This window comes from Tenrec ecaudatus, chromosome 7 (genome assembly GCF_050624435.1).
Source record: "Tenrec ecaudatus isolate mTenEca1 chromosome 7, mTenEca1.hap1, whole genome shotgun sequence".
NCBI classification, from domain to species: domain Eukaryota; kingdom Metazoa; phylum Chordata; class Mammalia; order Afrosoricida; family Tenrecidae; genus Tenrec; species Tenrec ecaudatus.
The window spans coordinates 17,068,029-17,091,416 of NC_134536.1; the positions used below are offsets into that span (position 1 = coordinate 17,068,029).

Consider the following 23,388-nt stretch of genomic DNA (forward strand, 5'->3'; position numbering starts at 1 on the left):
CGCCTGGAGACGGACAGTCACGACCCACAAGTTGAGAAACGCTGATCCAAGAGCACGTATACTGCCTGCCCGCCCCCCTCACGTCTTATCCTGCAGGAAGGGTGGGGTGCATCCAGCCATGAGTTGCATGAGACCAGAGGGTTCATCAATGCCAGCTAACTCCACGGTTCCAGACATCACATCAGGGGTGAGTTCAATCAATGGGTGACCAACATGGCCCAAGAATGATCTCATAGATGCCCAATGGCCCTTGGCAGAAAAAAGGTTCCCCACCTCTGTCCTACAAGAAGCAGCAAAAGCCAAACTCACCGCCACTGAGTTGATTCCAACTCACAGTGACCCTGGATGGGGTTTCTGGGGCTCTGTAAAGCTCTACCGGAACAGGAAAGCCTCCTATTTCTCCCACGGAGAGGCAGGTGGGCTTGCACTGCCAACCTTGCAGTTACTTGACAGAAGATGCTTAACAAATTGCTACGTTCTAAAGGTTTCTCATTTTCTACTTCTAGAATGAAAGGGAAGGCCCTTAGGTGGCTCTTTTAAAAAGCCCCCAGCTAGAGCGAGACCTGGATCAGCCCCCACACGCAGACTAAAGAGGCAGGCAGGCAGGAAGGTGAAAAGCTGATGGGATAAACCCCATGGAAAACAGACTTCTGATAGGAACATTGTGGGGGCAGAACCTCCGAACCCCCTTCAGTCTTCATCCTCAGGACCAAAGAAAGGGGAGAGAGAGCTCGCTGGATCCTCTGGCTGGGCATACGCACCAAATCCTCTGCAGTCACCGGCTGCCCGTTCTTGTCACTGGCCACCACCATCCGCCCCAGCCGCTCCTTCATGTCCGAGAGGCCGTTGGTCAGGGCCAGCACCGCCATGATCTCGCTGGCCACAGCAATGTCAAACTGCACCTGAATGGGCCAAAGCACATGCTCAGAGACAGCTCCACCCGGGGGCCACTCTGACAGAGGGCACAAGTTCAGTCAATGGCCATGAACCATGCGCCCCCACAGTTCTGGGTGCATAGGGCAAACTAGCAGATTCAGGGCTTCCTCCACTCTGCTCTACTCTGTTCTGTTGGACAGGACTCAGGTGGCCCGGTGGTACCTGCTTCTGGCATGCACGATGTGGCTTGTGTTGACAACATGCCTTGCATTTCCCATTCATTCTCTTTGTGGCTGTCTGTGATGTGGGTGTCCACCCCTGCACTGCACGTGCCGGTGAAGGCAGGGATGATTTGGGGAGCAGTCCTTTCTGAATAGTTAGCACCAAGGCCATGCCCCGGACAACACAACAAACTCAGTACACCAAGACTCTTCTGTGACCCACCCGGACCCACCGCATGCACATCAGAGCATTTCCAATGGCTGAGTTTGAGGGAAGCAGAACACCAAACCTTCCTTCTGAGATGCCCCTGGGAGGACTCGAACCTCCAACCTTCTGGTTAGCAATGGAGTATGTTAACTATTTGCACCATCCGGGTGCCAGAGATATGGTAGGCTGTCGATCGTCATGGACCAGAGAACTGAATGGCCCACCAACTAGCCCACTGCTTCCCGTGTTTCTCCGGCAAAGCAATCAGGACACCAGAAAGCCTAGTGATGCTGCCTTCCTGGCCCCACTGTTGAGCTCCTGAATCCGCTTACCTGTCAGGAACCTCCCCAAACCCTGTGGCAGTGTTCCATGTCACTCACACGGACCCTGATGAACTGTGGACAATCCACAGGCTGGTGTATGTTCTGACATGTGAAAGACCTTGGAGGGTATGTAGATTTAGTTTGTCCTCGGAATCCAATCTCCAGGGTCACTTTCTGGCTCAACTGACTTCAGATGGTCCCAGAGTCTACTTGGGACACGGGCTGGTTATTAGAAGACAGGCCATTCTTCATGTCGCGAGCAAACACAGCCATCTACAAAGGCTGCAACTCGAAAATCATTCTGGGATGTGGTGTTTACTCCAAAACTAAGCACAGCATGAGACTCTGGCTGGGAAATCAGAGGGAACGGAGTACTCCGGTGTGCCAACACTCCACAACGAAGCCCCATCGAAACGAAGGCAGACAGCCTGACTTTTCTCCCAGCCTCTGAATCTGGACTACGAAGATGTTACCCCTGAAAACTCCAGCCATGAGGCGAATAACTAACTGGTCTTACTGTGTTTGGTTTCTCAGGTGTTCAATTTTTAGTGAAGTTGTTCTTTGGGCAGATACAGTAGTGATTAACTGGGTTAGCAATAAAATATCTAAGAAACTGTACCCGAAGGACAGATTGAATGGAATTTCCCAGAAGATGCTCCACTGTATTGGACGTTCAGAAAACACAGGGACAATTTCCCCTCTGTACCTGCCCCATCCTGCAGGGTGAGTGGAAATGGTGGGGGCCCTGGCCAGGCTGAATGAGAGATGCAGAGAACCTAGCAACACAAGCACAAGACCTGCAGAGACAACACCACCTACCTGGCGGGAGCATCCCTTTTCCGCCTTTCCCTGCCCAATCGTTATTTTTCGGAGAAACCGGTCATTTGTGTCCAGCACTGGAAGAAAACAGAATACTTTCTTCAATCGAGAGGGATGTGCCGGCCGCCTAGTGTCCGGTGCTTGTGAGTTGAGGAAACGCTTCCACAGAACACAGGCGGGGAGGTCGGGCACAGGAGACGACCATGTAAACCAGAGATCAGCTAGTAGTGGCTGCCTTAAGGACAAGGAAGTGGGCATATGACAGAGTCTGCCGTGGGGTGCTCTGGGTGTCATTTTGGACCGTGTGTTAATGAGGTAACGTTTCTGAAGAGACAGCTTCTTACACGTACACTGAGTCGCAAGAAGCCAGTCGTAATCAGAGCAACTCCGGTCGCCCGTATTTTCCTGGTCTGCACTGTAGAAAGCTGTTTTAGCCTTTGTGAAAACTACCGGTAAGTTTGGCTTAGTGAAATACGAGCGTGGAATACCAGGACACAAAGGCGGAAGACTTCGCTAATCGTGTACACAGCTTCCAGAAGCTAGTTTCCAGGGACAATTTAGATCTAAAACTGAACAGTGACAAAAACGGTGTGGGAATCTTGACTGAGAACGAGGAGCATTTGTTGGATGAAAACTGGGTTCCTTTTCTTGCATGTACAAAGGGCCAGCAACATTTCAGCAAGCCCACCTTTTGTCCCTAACACAGCTGCTGCGGGTCTCTTTCTACACAAAGAATACATTCCATCACGTGTGTATGTGCATACACACACACACAGACACACACACACACCAGACCTGCTCATATACACTCAGATACACGTTTCATCATACACACCCACACAAACATAAACTTTCTTGATATTCAGGCACAAGCAGAATATATTTTAAAAAGGTACCATGCCTCTCATTGGTATTACTGGTCATCGCTTTTATTCCTCTCTAGTTACCAAATCAAGGGGCCTGGTGACACACCGGGGCGCTAACCATAAGGTTAGCCGTTCAAAACCACCAGCAGCTCTGCAGGAGAAAGAGAAGGCTCTCTATTCCTGTACTAAGTCCCAGTCTTGGAAACTCACAAGCACAGTTCTGTCCTGTCCTGTATGGTTGCTATGAGCCAGTATCGAATTAATGGCAGCCAATGAGTTACCAAATCACTTAAGAATCTAAAGCTTCTCACACTAGGCCATTTTAGCTTGACAATGGTTGTTGTTGCTATTAAATTGCATACTATTACATGTCCTCAGCTCATTTATTGGCAAGTCCTATTTCTTCATATCAATTCATGAGCACTGGAGCCAAACTACTATCGACTGTCACTGCAAATTCTTCTGACCTGTGTGACTTTTCAGTAAAATGATCCTCAGAATGCTCTGAACCATCGTTTAAAGTCATCACTGGAATTAAAATTGACTTGCTGTCCGAGAACACTCAGTCCTTTCTCTGCTAAGACCCTGGTCGGGCTGTGGCCACTGCCAGATCTCGGGTCCCTTCCTCAGCAGACGTGGAAGAACACCAAGTGGTCTAACAATTTTTGTGCTTGGCCTCAAATATACTTCAATTCCCATCTGTACTATTTTCTTTTTTCATCTCCAAAATAAAGCTTTTAAACGGTAATGCAAACAGGCAACACCTTCAAAAAGTTAACTAGCAGATTCTGCATGCATTGTTTCAATCGTTAATCTTCATTGCTTAAAATATACATATATATATGGAAAACAGGTAGGTTTCCCAATAAAATGTTGCAAATATCTGCATCAGTTATTAAAACTGAGGTTGGTCAAGCTGATTAAGAGGCGTCATTAAGCAAGCAGGGGTGCAGCAGCAGGAAGTATATTCTACCAACCACGTGTCCTGACGCCAGGCCAGTTCACGGCGGCCCACGGGTGACACGCTAGAGATACAAGGGAGCTTCAAAAAGTTCTTGGGAAAATGGAATGAAGAGACGGTGGCTTTTTCCCCACGACCTTTGTGAAGCACCTTTGTATACTGCGCTGGTTTCAACGGCTAATTGTTCACAAGTAGGTCACCAGGCTTTTCTTCAGATGGACTTGAACTTCCAACCCTTCAGTTAGTAGCTGAAGGTGGTAACTCTGTATAACACCCAGGACAGGAAATTCTATAGCCTTTTAAAATGACCATGACAACACAGAGCGGACAAATGGAAAATGCTTGTGATATAAACCAGACTGACCGAACACAAGATGTAGGCATTTAAACTGTAAGTACAGATGCACGCCAAAGCCAGTTATACAAAACAAGACCAGAAAGAGATGCTGCTTATACTCTTTAGTCATGTCCCAAATACATAACACCCTTACATTAACAATAAACAGGGATCTCTAGTGATACAGTGGCTGAAGTGTTAAACTAGTCCCTGTGAGGCTGGTAGTTCTAACCCGCCCACCACTCTCTGGGAGAAAGATGAGGCTCTCTGCTTGTGTATAGACTGACAGCTTTGGAAAACTCTATATTGGTTTTCTACTGGTTGGAAGTAGATTTTATACTGGATAGATGAAGGGACTCCAGGAAGTTATTGGGAAAGCTTCATTATCAAGACCTTTTTGAAGGCTCCTCATATTTAAAATTCCAGAAGACTTTAGTCAAGTTAACTGAGGTGACACAGATGTACCATCGCACATCGGCTTAGCACCCTGCCTGCTGATGTTTACAGGGAGAGTTTGCAAATCACACGTTCTCTATCAGCTCATGTTCCGGTGCAGCCTCTCAGTGGGGAGGATGATGACATTACTCAATTTGAAAAACCACTGTGCTAAACATATACTAACAAATATTTATCCTGCCAGCCACCGTTAAGCGCACAAGTTACTGACACGACTGTTTTCACATACGAAGCGTCCCGGTGAAAACGCACACACAAGGAAGCTGTGGACGGCGCGCTGGCTAAGAAAAGAATGAGGGGGCCTCGAGGCTATAGAAGGCAATGCAACACGCAGCTCATGGTGTTGGAGCAAAACTACGGTACTCAAAAAGAAAGAAAAAAACTACAGTATCCAACATGCCACCCAACCATGAAACACCCATTAAAGGCCCAGGAAAAGAGAGGCAGGAACCAGGTTGTTCTCCTTGGATGCTTGAAGGCACTGGAAGCGGATGGGCCAGAGCCTCCCTAGAACTTGGCCTTAAGATTAGATACCAGGAGGATTAGGGGAGGGTGGGAGGAATCGATCACAATGATCAATCTAGAACCCCCTGCAGGGGGACAAACAATGGAAAAGTGGATGAGGGGCGAAGGAGGATGATGTAAGATATAAAAATAATAATCTATAACTTACAAAGGGTCCGTGAGGGAGGGCAGATGGGGAGGGAGGGGGAAGAAAGGGGGAGCTTATATCGGGGGCTCAAGGGGGAAGAGAATGCTTTGAAAATGATGGCAGTGTATGTGCAAACGTGCTTGACACACTGGATGAATGTATAGATTGTAATGCGACATGTAAGAGCCCCAATAAAAGCACTTAAAAAAATAAAGATTAGAAAGGACCAGATTAGGTGAAAGGTGGGCTTAGTAAGCAGGGGCTGGGAAGAGAACGACAGAAACAGAATCCGGCAGTCAGGAAACCCATCTACAGCTTCTGGTTGGGACCGCCCATGTTCTCACCCCCCCGCTGCTCACCACCATGCCCCCCCTCCCCGCCGACTCCCGGTGCCCACCTCTCTGCCATGTGATGGTCGCGGGGTCGATGCTGAGGCGGGCGAATCTGTTGATCTCCTCCTCCGTCAGCTGGCTTGGGTCAGTCTTATGGATGGCCAGTTTCTAAGGAGGAGGACAGCCGCGGTCAGAGCATCACAGGATGGCGGGCGGTCAGCCGTTTCAGACCAAAGGGGAGGCATTTGCTTACGGGCCGAGTCCAGAGTGCAGGATGAGAACGAGGAATGGAAACAGGAAATTGGGGGGTAGGGGGGACGCAGTGCTGGGAGTAGGATCAGCCACAGACCCTGGGCAGCATGTGAGGTAAAGCTGCCGGCCTGCTCTGTAAACCTTTGCCTAGTTCTCAACGAAGTCTCCATCGTAACAAAATACAGCTTGCCTCCTCTTTTCTCTGCGATGAGCACCGCCTGTTTTAAAGCTTGACACTGAATTGCCCTTCAACTGTTGGTTGGATCTGCTCCTATGAACGGCAGAAGGAAATCGGCACTACCCTTAAAAGAGCCAGATTCGAAAACGTAGCCCAGGTGACCGTGGTGATGACCACCGGCTGCCAGCTGCTTCCACCAGAGGGTCCACAGCTCTGTGCTCAGCGGAGGGGCAGGCTACTGCTGCTGTCCCAGGGGAGCGGCACCCCGTCTGTTGAGTCTTAGTTTTCAAATACATGTATCAGGAAGGCTATGTCTCGTTTTTGAAACATGTTGTGAAAACGTTTAATACAAAAGGAGCAGCTGGCAACGGCACACAGGTTAAGAGGCCCAAAGGTCAGCCGTTCCAAACCACCCAAGTGACTCAGGAGAACGGCCCAGTGACCACGAAAAGCTTACGGAGTCCCACACAGGTGGAATTGCGAAGAGACTCAATGGAAACTGGCTTGGAGGTTTGGTTTGCTTTTGTTCCCCGCCCCGCCCCATTCCATAAAAGTGTACAGAAAATATTTCAGAAACAAGAGAGTACAGGGTCTAGCTGCCAGGAGTTGCCTACTGTTCATTATTCTCAATCGACGGAGCTCCCTTCAGTGGGATGCAAGGGAGCGCCTCTGCCAAGCAGCGTCTGTACGTTATACTATGAAGCCTCGGCCCTTACTGCCCTGCGTCTCAGAATATAAGCAGCAAGGACAAGAAGAGCGTCTACTCAACTGCGATTTCCGTATCTGAAGTGCATCAAAAACAAGGGAGAGAGATCCGCGTCCTTTAGAAACAAAGCGATCGCTGGATCAGGACACCTCGTCACGGGCAGAGCCAACTTTTCATTTTACAGATGAAGAAACGCGACCTAGGCCGGGCGGACGGACTCGGCCCCGCCGTTTCTGAGACTGTGGCCTGATGTCAGACTTCTGACGCTCTGAGCTTTGCCCTGCTTAGCATATAACCAACCCGAGAGGATGTGAAAACTCCCATCCCGCTCAGAACGCCTGGCTTTGCCCATCTCCCTGGCCTGGCTTCCACGATCTGCAGACTTACTTTCAATCGAGCAAGCTGGATTGTTGAGAACGCTCGCACGCCGTTCACCAATGGCACCAGCCGGTTGTACAGGGCCTGACACAACAGAGGAAACAAAACAAAACTCCAGTCAGCGTGTCAGCCTGACCGTGAACTTGGACAGTTCTCAGGATATGACAAAGTTCATTACATTTCGATCCAAGCTGTTGAGATTACAGGCGCCCATTAAAATTCTTGCGCTAACATAAACAATGTAGACTTACATCCTCGTCGTTGGAACAAATCTACCGGAGCTGAAGGAAGGCACATTGTACAGAGTTGGCATAAATGTTCCTTGAGGAATAGAAGTTGTATACTGTGCATTCTCAATAAACAGATATAACCATCAAATGAGGTGTATCAACAATGCAGACTTACATTCTTGTCATTTGAAATAACCTGACCAGCGCTGAGATGATGCACATTGTGAGGAGTTTGTGTGTGTTTCTTGTGTATAGGAGTTGTAGACGATGCATGATTCTCAATAATCTATATCAAAGCAAGTGTGGTCTGAACCCTACTTCAAAAAGCTCACCAGGGGATTCTAAGTGACCGGAGAATCAGGGCTTGTGTTGTACTAAGTGCCAGAAAGTTCCGTTTGAATCCATGCCCTAATTAACACCCAGCACTCTAGCTGCACCAGAGCAAGGGCACCCGAGACCCCACAGAAGGCCTCACTTTGTAGCGACACAGCTAGGATGCACCTTCAGTGCCCTTGGCCCAGAACCAGACGGAAGAAACTGGTCTACCAGATACCTTCATGAGGAGACTCTTCCTGAAAACCCAGTTGGTTTAATAAATGTAACTAGCATGATTTCCCCAACAACATGTCAGTGGACTCAACCACATCCCAGAACCCGATGGTCGCTGTGGATCTGCTCTCCAAGAAGCAAGAACAGTAAGTGAAATTATGAAACACTTAGCAAGGTTTCCGACCATTTAACAGACTCCCACGAACGTCTTGACCCAGGACCTCCAGCGTCAGATGTCGCGAGGGGCCGACCGGGACTCTTCCTCTCACCTTATCTGTTTGCGTACTTTCATGTAAAATCCTCGTGTCAATGGCGGCTGCCAGCAAGTTGTTGGCCGCGGTGATGGCGTGGATGTCCCCCGTCAGGTGAAGGTTGAACTGGAAAGGCAATGAGAGCGTCTTTCTTTGTCAAACCACGGCTGCACTCAGGGCTTGCTGAACACATAAAAGAGTGTGCTACTTCCACACCCTCATTTGTGCATGCAAGAACACTCCGCGTGGGCTGCCTCTGGGCTCTGGGCTCAACGCTATTCTGGGTGACAGTTGAGCCGCCCCATGGGGTTTGGGGGCCGCCACCTCCTGCACCCTGCCAGCTGGGAGAACCAGTTGCACAAGGCACTAGAATGGAGGCTGCCGGTCCTTTTCACCCATTTATTCTGTGGAAATCCCTTACTGTGGTGTCTCGTGCCTCAGGAAGAGGCCGGGTCTTCCCGAGTAGGGTCCTATAACTGATGACAAATAGAGGCCAGTTCACAGCCGCTGATCCAGAACCCAGATGGGCGGTGCGGTTCAGATTTGGGGGGAGCAGTTGGAGAGGTAGCGCGATACACGTGTGTGCAGATAGATAAAGCTAACTCAGAGACAGAGATAGACAGAGAGGTAGGTAGATAGATAGGGACATATTTACAAAACTAATTCTTGCAAGGTGTCGGCCAGCACCCATGAATCGAAATCAGGATTTCTGCAGCCAATATGAATATTCCTACCAAGAGGCATCAACAAAATCCCCAAACAGCTCTTACACTGCAGTAAACCATCACGTTCTGCCATCAAATGAGCTGTGTACACAGTTTGGGCGTTAGGGTTTGGGAGCAGTGGATAAAGGGCAGTGGGCCTGGACCTGGGGGGAGCACAGATGGGTTTCTGCAGAGCACAGGTCACGCATGACACCCGTCTCTGTGGGTCTTACCTCCTCCATGGGGATGACCTGGGCATACCCGCCTCCCGCGGCGCCTCCTAAACAAGAGAACAGGCAGCATTTGAAATGTGGATCCAAGTCCAGCCATGCAGGACAGACACAGCCCCAGGGACACAGCTCCCCCGGCCCATCAGGGAGGCGCATACGCCCCCAAGGTGACAAGGAACAGTTTTGGTCAAAGCAGAAGGAAACTTCATTTAGTCACACTTGGTCCATCGTGCAAGCAAGGATACGTAAGTAGTATCAGCTACCAGGGGGCTTGTTATGACTAATTCACTGAGCCTAATGCTTTCAAGCTTCACGCGTGTGGCAGCATGCACCGGGCCTTTATTTCTCTTTAAGGCGAAAGACTGTCCCACTGTATGGATCGCCCACACGGGAGGTACCCACGGTTGTCTGTGGATGCACCTGCGTAGCCAGGCCCGTGCTCTCACTCGGATGCACAGGGCTGCACTGATCTGTGGTCTCGGGGGACACTAAGCATCTGTTCAGGGAGGTGGAAAAGTGGGAACACGTGTAATGGCAATTAACAACCCCATTAGGATGACTCACGTCACGGGCTTGTCCGCTCATGAAGAGTGCAAAGACGGTGAGAGAGAGCTGGGACCCAGGTGAGAAGCCCAACTTCTCTTTCCTATATCAGGGCTGGCATCTCTCCTGGGTGTATCATCTTCATTTTATGCCTTAGCTCACTGGCCCGTGCAAGAACCAGTGGGGCTGGACCCCCTCTTTCTTACACGTAACAGCTCACGAGACGTGATGCCTGGCTACGTGAGAACACCTTGACCTTCTCACCCCAAGTCTAGTGCTCCCCCACGACATAACGTAGGGAATGTTCTAAGAGCGGTCAGTCCTTGATAAGCTAGAAATTATTCATGTGTATAAGAGGAATACAGACCCTATACTGTTAAGAAGCCGGGCATGCCAAGAACACGCAGTAATTGCAGCAATAAATATGACTGCAGAGCAAGCTAGAGAATGATTTCATGATCATAAATCAACGGTGGAGGAGGAATCAGCATGGTGGTCCCAGATATCGCCTCCCTCCCGCAGCCAGGGGGAACTTCATCCTCGCTGTCCGCAGCCACGGCCGCTCCAGCAAGGTCCTAAGACCGACCCCACACAGTGACATTGAGAGCCAGAGCGTGGACTCAGGGGGGGCGTGCGGTGGGGGGTGGGGGGGTCTGTTTCAAAGGGAGGACCCTTCGCTCCAGCTGGGATGAAAATCCTGCCCGTGTGAACAGCAATGCTTCAACGTTGCTTGGCAAAGACAGTCCAGGGGAATGTCCAGAAAATACCTGCCAAGGTGGAAGGCCTGTGCAAGAGCTGGGCTATGGGCAGCCCTTGCCCCTCTGCCTTCCCAGAAGCAGGGGGTGGGTGGGTGCCGAACCTGGGCCAACACCAGGGACTGCATGTGTGGGAAGAGCTGGGCGCAGGGCAGGCTAGCGAATAACAGTGCTTCCAAATAGCTTTGACTCCCTCTCCGTTGGAGATGTGCGCTGTTCCTCCCCCCAAGTTTGACTCTGAAAAATAGACTTGAGGTTGAATCAGGTACCTTTGACGCCGAACGTGGGTCCCTGAGAAGGCTGCCTGAGACAGGCGAAGGAGTTGACGTTGAGGTGAGCGGTCAGTGCCTGGACCAGCCCCACTGTCACCGTGCTCTTCCCTTCGCCCAGGGGGGTGGGTGTGATCCTGACGGGAGGGAGAAGCACATTAGTGGTGTTTCCTGGCTGCTCTGGTGGTCAGCCACTTGGCCCAGAGCTCCTGAGTCATGGGACCCCCGGTGTGACAGTCTCCCAGCATAGCACCAGGTGGGGTTGAGTCACAGGCAACCTTGAGGTTAACTGTCAAGAACAAGCCCTGTGCACCAGCCCCCTGGAGAACGGCCTGTCCTATATGGCTGGACCGCAGTGGTCCCAGAAAGGGGGACTCATAAGGTAGATTTTGGAATGGGGTGGTATTTCCGATAGGCTTTGCCAAAACAGCCTCGGTACTAAAGCCACCTCAATGGGTGCTGGGGAAGAACAGGCCATTCCAGACACCAGATGAAAATCCTGCCTTCCGGGGAGCTAACAGCAAGGAGTGTGAGAAAGACGAATACGGTCTCACGGTGGATTGTGGTGTGATGGCCCAACTCTTCTTGAAAGAATCGAACTATTGAATGTTATTGTGCTTGGCTTATAGCCCAATAAAGCTGGTTGTGAAACCAACAAAGGCCTCTATGTTCTTGCTGAGGATGGTCGTCTACCCCCAGCAGGCGGGCCGCTCTTAAGCTGAAGTCAAGAGAGGAACACACCTTAGCTGGGAGACCCAAAGAGGACCACCTGAGTGGGCCGTGAAGATACAGCCATCATCTATGGTGAGAAATAGCAACGACCTATCTGTCAAGGGTTTAAATAATTAAGCTGATTCCAAGATCCTTAATCAAGAGGGAAAAAGGGATGGAATCATTCCGCTGTCTCTTGCTGATGGGCAATGGAGCTTTCTTCCCTCCAAAGCCAGCCCTCATCCATCTCCTTCTACATATTCTGGCCCAGGGTCTGTCCTCACATTGTCCCGAGACCGTCCAGGTGACGAGCCCGTTGTAGTAGGCTGTGCTCGGGCATGCTACCGCTCATGGTTACCCACTCGTCACTGAAATGCCTGACATGACCAGAGATTGCCTGTGAATGGGGACCTCTGTGATTGGCTGGATGTTTGGAAGCGGTATGCCAGGCCTTTCTTCCTCGTCCACTTGTCATCTGGAAGCCACGCTGAAACCTGCTGGGCATCCCAGCAACAGGCCCGGCCCCACAGATGGATGTGAGAAGCTGGGCCTGAGACCCAGGCTGACAGTCCCCTCCAAGTCATTCTAAGTAGCAAACCAGGGAGGTGGGTAAACAGTTGCTCCCAACAGCTAGGTGACGATGTGCACACATGGGCACAAGCACTTTACTTGGAGGCTTGCTCTGAGCTACTAAGGGAAGAAAATCAGAAAACCCACTATAGCCATCACCCTCTGCCTCCAGCCAGTAAAGGGAAGAGATCAAGCTGGGGCGTCTAAGATCCGTCCCGAGCATCCAAATCAGAGAGGCCCCTGCTCCCATTCCCAAGGAGAAAAGCCAAAAGGGGGCGAAAGCCAAAGGCAGACACACCCAAGATGACCTGCTCAAGCTTCAGCTTGCCGGCCAACTCTTAATTAGAAACACAGCCCTGCTATGCTCCCTGCCAACTAACACATTTCAGGAGAATCCCCAACATAGGAAGTATTTATTAGGAGGAATAAAAAGAGAGCGATAAAAAAATCATTTTTAAAAATCAAAGAAACCAAGTGCTTTTGTTTCTAACCCCTTCTTGCATTTTGGTATCAAAATGGGTTTTAATTTTCCACCCAGGATCCTTAGCTCAGATGCCAAATGACCGAGCCGATTTCAGAGAGCTGCACCACCACACTGGCCTAATTTCTTTTTCCGGAAGAGTTTATTGTTTAGGGAGATGGAATTGTGATTGTCCGTCCCATGACACCACCCAACCCTCACCCCCATGACCTTCCTCAACGTCCTGGCACAGAAGTATGATGTCCCTACTAGATGATCAGGTATGTTCATCTGGTACCTAACAGAAGGTCCGACCTCAGGTTTCTGGCCCCTCTTGGTCTCTGAGCAGCCAGGAGGTTTGCTGAGGGGAGGGTGGGGCCCACCTGCACTGTCACCTCTCACTGACATTGAGTCAAAAGCCTGGAGGACAGAGCAGAACCGCCCGTGATTTCTGAGATAGCAACTATCTACTAGAGTAGAAAGCCTCGTCTTTCTCCCAAGGAGCGGCTGGTAGTTTAAAACTGCTGACCTTGGGGGGTTGTAGTCCAACACTTATCACCAGGATGTCACCAGAGCTCCAACAAGCAAATTGGGCTGACCTCAGAATGACTTCCCCTTCAGACAATGATCATTGATCTTGAACAACAGTAAAAAGCCTCACTTACTGGCAATTTGGACAGTCTGTAGGAAGTTGACCATTCAATTAAAAGTCAAGGATATAACATATGCAGAGAGAAGGACAGAGCCTCCTCTCCCAAGCATCATTATGGCCACCAAGAGCAAGAACAGCTCTAACCATGACCTTCAGACAGCATGAAGGAGGGGCAGGCTGCCTAGGCCCCAAGCCTGCCCTGATTTTATTCTGAATACACCCCTGGGGCTTTTCCAAGCCTATCTTGATTACATTGGCCTCCCTGTGCAATGGTCAACAGAGCACAGTGGAGACATTCTTCAATGACCAAACCGAAAGCTCATCTCCGCAACAGGGTCAACCTTTTGAAACTTAAATACTTTCAGTGTTCCCCAGTGCTTGAAATGTACGTGAACTATTATAGCAATGTAAAAAAAAAAAAAGCACAACAAGTACATATATACACCACGTCTGCGGATTTATCGTTTTTGGCTACACGTGTGCATGTGCACGCAAGCACATATAGAACCGAAGGGGTAACGGAAAAAAGCCAAGATTCATTGCCATTGGGTCTGATCACCTGGCCCTATAGGACAGGATAGGGCTGCCCCTGTGGGTTTTCAAGGCAGCTAATGGTTACAGGAGCAGCCGGGGGTCCCCCACTGCTGACCTTGCCATTGGCAGGTCACCAGGGTCACAAGCAACTGAAATGTGCGGATAAGATTTGGGGATTTTAATGGCAGATGAAAGAATGGAGAAGTGCCTTCAAGTAGATCAAAAGAAAAACTAATCCATTGCCTTCTGGGTGCAAACCATTCATCTATTTATCTGAAAACGTCTTGAGGTAGCTCTCTGTCCAGAGCCTTTTAAGTGTGTGATAAAGGAGACTAGTGCATTGCCTAAAAGCATTAAGCCTTCCAAGGACTTCTTACTTACGTGGTGCAAATCCCCATAGTAAAACTTTTCAGTAACCCAAGATAAAGCCCAAGCCATGCCATCAGGTCAATGCTGACTCATAGTGGCCACAGTCGTGTTTCCAAAGCTTTCAATCTTTCCCAGAGCTCATGGCCTCCTCTCCCTCCCTTGGAGCGGCTGGTAGGTTTGAACTGCCAGCCTTGCAGTTCTTAGTTCTTCACTTAGCCAGCAGCGCCATCAGGGCTCCTTTGCTTTAGTAAAAGAGTCAAGGATATCATCTTCATGACTTAAGACTCACAAGTCGATGCCAACACATAGCATGACGTAGTGAGTTAATGCACCGGGCTGCTAACCACAAGGTCCGCAGTTCAAAACCACCAGCCACTCCTTGGGAGAGACATGAGGCTTTCTACTCTCATAAAGAGTTACTCTCTCTCGGACACACACATCGAGTTGGAATCGACTCGACAGCGATGCATTTAGTTTGGGGGTTGTCTGCTTGACACGCAAAAACTAGAGTGAAACTCAAAAGATGTTGCTTCTCTTTTAACACCCGGTTCATCCAATTCACAGAGAACACTCAGGCTCTGCCCAAGAAATTCAGAGGGACTCTAGAGCCTCTGCAGCCAGGGTGGGGTGGAGATGCACCCTGTGTGCACAGGGAGGTCACGTCCCGTGCACGTCACCCCCAGCAGCTGCACGCGGGCCCGAGCTCTCAAGCAGAATTCCTTCTCATTAGGGTAATTGGGAAAGTATGTAAAGCTCCAGCGCCCCTCAGATTCTCTTGGCATATTGCCCTCCGCAATTCCCAGTCCTGTTGGTTTTGTCAGGCCAAGCAAATAGAGCGACGTGTTGGTGTAAATACCACCAGGAGTGGAGCTGATGAATCACAGATGACTCTGGCCGAGCAAGAGAGCCTCAACCTCAACGTCTGAAGAATGAATCTGTTCTGCACTCGGGTGATTAGCGGGGCAAGATTTTTGACCCCCTTAACTCCTGTTGTTTTAGCTTGTAATCCCACTATTGCTATACTTACATCGCCTATGTACATCAATCCAAAATGTACCACAATCTCTCCCACCTAACACGCAATAAAAAGAATTCATGTTTTTAAAATGTACAGTACCAAAGAGCAACCCAGGTAATGTGGTTCAGAGTTGACCTACACCTGTCTAATTTCCTTTTCTCGACAGTGTGTTAAATTCTATACCACTGACTAAATTAATGACACTATCAACAGAATTACCTTCTGCCCCAGGGGGATGATTTGGCTGTGCTTTCTACCACAGAACAATAAAGTGGCCTCTATTTGGAGCCAGAAGGTTATGTAAACCACGGGTATGTGAGTGGATCCATGCCTACACTTGCCCCAATCTAAGAGCAATTGGTTCTTATGACGTGGCCTGGCTATCAGAAAGAACAGCATCTGGGGTCTTCAAGGCTTGTCTTGAAAGAAGCCGCCATCTAAATGAGGCATCAACTAAGTCTACGTGGCAGAAGCACACCATCCTGTGTGATCCAAAGATTACAAAGAATAAAATCCAAAGCCAAAGGGAATAACTGGATCTCCCAACTGACCCATTTTGAACGTGTGATAATTTTTAATGTTTCCTATGTTCTTGAATGAGGTTTTTCTCTGGTTCATCTTGTTATGGTTGTTGGACTCTGCTTCCTCCCAGGCAGGGACTGGATGACATCAACAGAGGGTTGTACTTTGGGGTCGTGGATTCTGATTCCCGTTGGAAAATCAGGGCCATGTTCAGAGGTGTCTCTCTCTAATACTGACGAGCACAAAGCAGAGCAAACTGACCAATCAAGAAGCCAAATGGCTGCTGAAGGCCCCTTTTGAAAGCACATGCTTAGAGTCCTTAACGGGCAAAGGTCAGTGTAGTCATCGCAGGCGTGGCGAGCGCTCGCTTCCGTCACGACAGCAATCCTGAGCAGCTATGTGTCCCAACCCCTGGGGACCCAGGGACGGGGAAGGGCATGCTCTTCCCCTACCACTCCCCGCCCCTTCAGAGGACAAAGACGTGCCAATATCCCCTCAGCGAGGGGCCTTCCCGCAGCTCGGTCACAGGGATACAAGAGCTGACCACAGATTTGAGGGTGCAGCTGAGGTGGGGATCCTGGCCTCATTGAAGTCTCGGCCGAGGAGTGAATGTTATCAAGACCTCAGCCAGGCTGCGGAAGAAAGACGGGGCTGGCTGCAGTTGTGCAGATTCACGGACTCGTGGAAACCCGATGGCGCCATTCTACCCTGTGCTCTAGGCTCACCCCAAGTCAGAAAAAGCTCCAAGCTAACGGGTTAAGGGCAGCCCAGCGGGGCCAGGTTAGAGGCTCAGCTGCCAATGGGAAGGTCTGCACCGGCCCGGCCACTCTTGGAGAAAAAGGCAGGTATGCTGTCCTGTAAGGTCGCTGGGAGTCAGAACTGACTCAGCAACATGTAATAACACGTCAACTGTTGAATATCTAAAAGTACCAAAGGTGCCTATTAAAGTCAACTGCAACCATAACCAATGCCTCTGCCTATAACAAGCACAACTTTTTGCACCACCAACCTGGGCACTCGGGCCATAAGAATGCAACGAAATGTCAAGACAGCAAAGGAATGTCTAAGGTTGTGGTGCATCGGTCTTTGAAATCCCGTTTCCCATCCCCCTTTCAAACACTTGTGCTGAGACAGAGCTCTTCCAAAAGGGATTCCGAGGGACGAAACAGCAGGAACCCACGCTCCCCAGGCCTGTAAACCAGTCTCTTCTAAAACTCTAAAATGACGGGCGCAAAAGATGGGACCCCACGAGCTTTGAGATATAAGAAAAGAGAAATGAATTTTTCTAAGGTGACCATATCCAGAAGAAATATCAAGACTCTACACATAAACAGAATATTTTAGCAGACTACAACACATAAAACAAAACACTCAGTTCAAAATATTTTGCTTTCCATTCCTGTTGTGCTTTTCTAAATCCAGAAATTTCAAAGGTGGGGGTAAGGGGGTTAGGACAGAGGGGAACAGCACAGAGCAGAGCGCTAAAGGATGAGCAACTTGACACACTGCAGCTTTGGGGACCCAGGCAAATTCGCTTGGCTTGGAACAAGCAAAACGTACCTCTTGGCCGTGAAGGCCTGCCAAGTGAGATTGACCGAGCCATCAGGCACGGGCCCAGGGCTGTCGGGCTCTGAGGACAGGCGTATCTAGGAAAGTTTTCTAAGCAGGCCTCCCTGGCGAGCTAGGTTGGAAAAGTTGGCTTACCCGGCCACTAAGACGTATTTTCCATCCGCTTGATCCCTCAACCTTTCCAGCACAGACAAGCGGACTTTGGCTTTGCTTTTCCCATAGATTTCGATTTCATCTGCGAGCAGTCCTATCTCCTTGGCAAGGACCTCCACCGCTTTGGGAGTCTGTGCTCGGGAAATCTCGATGTCACTGGAGGGGAAAACACAGACAAGGCGTGAGTCTGCTCAGCTTACCGTATACACTCATGCATAACCATATTTACTCGTGTTCGGCTTATACACGGATCAGTGGCATGAATGGATGTCACCTGGTCAAGCCCGACTAACAAAAGGAGGAAATCTAATGAAGCCTGACATAGAGTTAATAGCAAAGTGGGTTTGAGATGCATGGGAAGACATTCCATAAATGTGGTATTAGTAATGCTGTGGATGGCAGTGAAGACTGCGCTTTATATGAAAATGACAGCAGTGATGGTGATGACGGCGATATCAGTGAGGACAGCATCTATGATGACCTCACACCAGCTGAAGCTCTGCATTAGGGTATGGATGATGATGAGGAATCCAGTTTTGAAGGATTTTAACTCTTTATATTTTAGCTTGGTTGTTAATTGAGCTCAGGGAATAGTACTCTTAAGGTATCATTGTTGATACCTTATGTTTTTGTTGAACCTATTTTCCACTTCCTGTGCTGGTCTACTAATGCTAAATGATTTGTTGTCCTTTACGTTTTTTATTTAAAATAAATATTTAAATACATTACCCCACTGATGTCTCAATTTTTAGTAACTTTATTTTCATTTGTTGTGATTATTGAAACTCACCAATAGCTTCTGCATTTTCCACCCTAGGCTTATACTCGAGTCAATCAGTTTTTCTGGTTTCCCAGGTCATAATTAGGTTCCTCGGCTTATACTCGGGTCGGCTTATATTCGAGTATATGCGGTAGGTGGTCGCCGCCCAGTGAAAAACCGCTGAGCTCCAGGCCAACAAAGAATCGAGAGCAATGACTGGTCACTGGACAACCGCGCGGAGAAAACGAGGCGGTGTTTTTTAAAAGGCATCACCTGAAACACTCACCAAGGTCCTGGGGGGTGGGGAGGAGAGGGAAGGCGGGAGTCGACAGTACTGCCCAGGAACAATAACACTTCTGTCACCAGACAGGGAGGACTGTCTCCCTATGTGTCCCACCCCCCCACCCCCAGACCGAGCACAGGGCTTTACATGGGTCACTCCTGCGCTTGTTGGCCCTGAGATGATGTTCTAACCAGGCTAGCCACATGTGCCTCCAGGTGATTCAAAGATGTGGAAATGAGCTTATTTGACCCGGGTCCCTACCCTCCCTCGTTCCTTCCTACTTCAAGGCCAAACTCGAATTTCAAAATCGTTGATCGCCTGACCGTTGTTCAATGACTGAGTGCTCCCCAGGTGGCTAGGGACATAGGAAATGTGCATAGCTCAGTGTGACACTGGGCAGACATAGCAGCTGGTGTGTGTTCCCGACAAGATGTGAGACCCCCCCAGGGGCCTGTGAAAATCCGTCTCTGTCACAATGAGCTTTTGCAGAAAGCGCTTTGGGGGCTTGTGGGTGCACAAGGCACTTCTTCTCCTGGGGTTCAGGCCAACCATCTGTCTGTGATGGATGGCGCATCTGTGTGATGGGATGACGTGGAAGGCATGCGTAACCCCCGGGAGGCAAAGCTAGACAGGAGCCTGGATCAAGGAAGAGGCGGCCACGTAACTGCTCTGGCTGGTGGGTGCCCCCGCACCCAAGACAGCCGCCTGGAGGACTTCTCTGGGACTCCAGGTCCCCTTCCCCAGGGGCAGAGAGCCCCCTGCTCGCATGTTTGCTGGGCTTCCTCCTGCCACCCAACTGTCAGACCTGTTGTTGCTGCTAGCGGTGCGACTCAGCCCCAACTCATGGTGACTGCTGCCCACCAGAACAACGGAACCAATGGCTGCCAGTCCCGAGCCACCTCCAGGATCATAACCAGAGGGCTATCACTGGCTGATTCTTAGAAATCAACCACCAGGCCTTTCTTCCGAGTGCAGACTTAGGCCGCAAGCGCTGATAAAGCTTGTTCAGCTGCAATTAGCAACGTGCAAGCCTCCACTGGCCGATGGGCAGTAGCAGGTGCCCATAAAGTGCACTGGGCAAAACTGAATGTGGATCTTCTGCATGGCAAACAAGACTTTCAGGGACCAGGCACATATACCGTGAAGGCTATACGTGCCCTACTGTGACGTAGTGATTAACTGGGAGTTGGAAGGCGCAGGAAGGACCAGAGTGCAGCCATCAAGGAAGAGAAACGATCCCATACCACACCACAGAGCCTTGGGGAACTGAACGCTGGCTCCCTGAGGCACTTCTGTGAGCTGGTGTCAGCAGAGAGACACCCCGACCCCCATCCCCACCCCCACCAATACCTTGGGACAGGAGAGAGAGGCTGGAGCTTCAAACAGTGCAGTCTCCACCGCGTGTACTGCTGCTCACGGAGCCACCGCCGTCCACTGCTGACCACGTTCTTCAGCGGGGACACAGAGGGCAACGTGAGTCATGAGAGGGGACATCGGCCAGCCTTGAAAACATTGTTCGTGGCGAGTACATCGTGGCCCGGCTTTAGAAAGCTGTCCAGCTGACCAAGTGAATACCAGCAACGATTTTTTTAATGGTTTTTTTTGCAGGTAATTAGATCCATAGGTTTGGATATTTTGGCCTCCGTCTTAAGTAAGGAAAATGGTGAGGCGTGTGCTACGTAGATGGTTGGCGTGTGTGCTGGTGTGATGTTAAGTATACATGTACAGCATGTTGCTATCCGGGTTGTTCCTATTCATCAGAAATGAAACATGGTAACCGCCGAGCCTGCTTAGAGGCCCAGCTTCCAACAGAGCAAGCCCACTGGTCTTGGGCCCCGTGGGAGAAAAGCGGGGAACAGACCTTGAAGTCATAAAGGAGACACTAAGCTTAGCTCCCATTTCAGGGAGAGGAGACGGGCCTCAACCCTGGAGGACAAAGTGTTGAAGCATTTGTGGACCCTAACACCCAAGGCCTGCAGCTGTCCCGCTCAGTACGCTGCGCATGCCTGGAGCCTACGGTACAGGTGACAGCTGGCAGGGACACTGACCAGCAATAGAGGAACCAGCGCTTCGAAGTCCTACAACAACAGGATGACAACTTTCGACTTCCAGAAGGGACCCTCTTTCTGTAGGGGTTCTATGTCATTACTCATGGACAGCCGCGGTGCGGGGCCACATCTGATGGCCCTCTCTAGCTTCCCTGCTGCCACCAGGCAGGGGGCCAGGCATGCCGACTGGCATTTCTTTGTGGTCTTTTCACTCTTATATGGGGGAGGGTTGTCTTTCGGCAGCCCATCCCCCCAAGAAAACAAATGCTGGTGGCTTGAGTCACACTCTACACTAAGGTAGAAACTCTGGATACAGCCCACCTGAATCCCGTGGCAAACACCTTCCTCCAAAGGCCAAGAAGGAATTAAATATCACATGCCAACGGCCACGTGAGTGTACCATCTTGCAGGTGGACCATCGAGCCCAGTGGTTCTCAATCTTTCTAATGCCACGACTCACTCATACAGTTCCTCATGTTGTGATGCCCCCCCCCTCCAACCATAACACTATTTCCATCCCTACTTCATCACTGTCATTTTGCTACTGTTATGAATCGGGCGGCTCCAGTGAAAGGGTCGCTCGACCCCCCAAAGGGGTCATGACCCACAGGTTGAGAACTGCTGCTCTCGCCCCAGGCATACCCTCACTGACATCTCCATTTCTATTAGGTCAGAGGCGCTCAGTCAGGAGCATCCAGCTAAGCTGCCCTCAGATCAGCAGCCCATGGAAACTGAGCTAATCAAGGCTTGCTGCTTGCTTTATGATTCGGGGTGATTGATGACACAGCAGTAGAGAAATAATCCAGACTCTGGGGGTGGGGCCTTGTTCACAGGCAAGTAGCTTGACTTCTCGAAGCCTCAAGCTTCCTCATCTGTCAAGTTATCTCACAGGGCAGTGGTGAGAATGAAATGAAAATTCTCACAGTGTAAAGTGCTGCGCCCTGCGCTGGGTGAATAGAAAGGCGCCACCGGGGCCAAAGCCGTGCCAACCTGAATCCGCAACGCTGAAGCAAGGAGGCTCACGTCATCTTGCACGAGGAGGCCACTCGGATGGACCTGTGGTGACCCGCATTCCAGCTTCCCTGTGAAAGATCAGGAGGCAGAGGGTGACAAGAAGGTCAGCATCTGAAGACAAATGGGTGCATAAGCAAATGCAGTGAAGAAAGCTGATGGTGCCCGGCTACCAAAAGATATAGTGTCTGGGGACTTAAAGGCTTGAAGGTAAACCAGCGGTCATCTAGCTCAGAAGCAACAAAGTCCACATGGAAGAAGCACACCAGCCTGCACAATCACAAGGTGTCGAAGGGATCAAAGATCAGGCAGCAAAGAACAAAAATAAATCATATCATTGTGAATGAGGGGGAGTGCGGATTGGGAACCCAAGACCCATCTGTGGGCAACTGCACATACCCATACAGAAGGGTCTCAGAGGGAGATGAGCCAGTCAGGGTGCAGGGTAGCAATGATGAAACATACAACTTTCCTCTAGTTCTTAAATGTTTCCTCTCCCAACTATCAAGATCCCAATTCTACCTTACAAATCTGGCTAGACCAGAGGACGTACACTGGTACAGATAGGAACTGGAAAAACAAGGAATCCAGGACAGATGATCCCTTCCGGACCAGTGGTGAGAGTGGCGATATCGGGAGGGTAGAAGGAAGGTGGGGTAGAAAGGGGGAACTGATTACGAGGATCTACATAAAACCTCCTCTCTGGGGAGTGGACAACAGAAAAGTGGGTGAAGGGAGACGTTGGACAGCGTAAGATATGACAAAATAATAATTTATAAATTATCGAGGGTTCATGAGGGAGGGAGGAGCGGGGAGGGAGGGCAAAATGAGGAGCTGATGCCAGGGGTTTAAGTAGAAAGCAAATGTTTTGAAAATGATGATGGCAACAAATGTACAAATGCGCTTAACACGATGGATGGATGGATTGTGATGAGATTTGTACAAGCCCCAATAAAATGATTTTTTTAAAAGGTCAGCATCTTGCTCTGTGGGATCCTTTTTAAAGCCCATCATGTTGGTCGAGGGCAGTGTGGGCAGCAAAGAGGGTAACTGCCCGTGAGCTGGCCTGCAACACTGGGCGCAGACAAAGGCACTGGCGGCCCTCCAGATGGTGCAGGCCTAGGCAGCTTTGCACGTCCCCTTCTACCTAAGGGCACCGTGAACCAGAGTTGCTTCAAGGGCACCTATGGAGCCAGCAGACTGATCTGATCGCCACTCAGACTTTCCCCTTTGAGCAGCTCAGGGGCCAGGGCACAGTGGCAGGTCAGCAGGCCTTAGCCCACCCCAGCCCCAGCTCAGCTGGGCCTATTCCATAAGTCACACTAGAGAGGAGCTGTCTCAGACATGACCACACAGCAGCGCGCACGGGGCCACCAGATAAAGCTCAAATGTTTGTGAGTCAGCTCTCCCGCCGAACCCAAGGACCCTTCCAGAGCTCTTGGAACATAGAATTAAAAGAGAATGACAGTTCCCATGACCTTTCTGGGGGTCCCTGTACTTAGTGACAGCACGGGAGCTGCTAAGGTCTCTGACGGTACGGTGGACACAGGCCCGACTCAAGGTGGGGGCAAGGTAGCCTGGTGGCTTGAACCACATGCATTTGAGAGTACGACCCAGATGATACACCCGCGG

General features: G+C 50.2%; 1 protein-coding gene across 1 annotated transcript in view; it reads right to left on the reverse strand.

Annotated features, from left to right (window-relative positions):
* Window positions 1-23,388, reverse strand: part of MTHFD1L (methylenetetrahydrofolate dehydrogenase (NADP+ dependent) 1 like) — a 167,094-nt gene that overhangs the window by 102,039 nt on the left and 41,667 nt on the right. The window contains exons 9-18 of the mRNA XM_075554379.1: window positions 21,736-21,827; window positions 20,048-20,145; window positions 17,637-17,810; window positions 11,097-11,233; window positions 9,533-9,579; window positions 8,614-8,721; window positions 7,575-7,649; window positions 6,117-6,219; window positions 2,448-2,524; window positions 762-902 (exon numbers count right to left, since the gene is read on the reverse strand). Of these exons, the coding sequence (XP_075410494.1) occupies window positions 762-902; window positions 2,448-2,524; window positions 6,117-6,219; window positions 7,575-7,649; window positions 8,614-8,721; window positions 9,533-9,579; window positions 11,097-11,233; window positions 17,637-17,810; window positions 20,048-20,145; window positions 21,736-21,827 (1,052 nt within the window). The remainder of the gene's footprint in view (window positions 1-761; window positions 903-2,447; window positions 2,525-6,116; window positions 6,220-7,574; window positions 7,650-8,613; window positions 8,722-9,532; window positions 9,580-11,096; window positions 11,234-17,636; window positions 17,811-20,047; window positions 20,146-21,735; window positions 21,828-23,388) is intronic.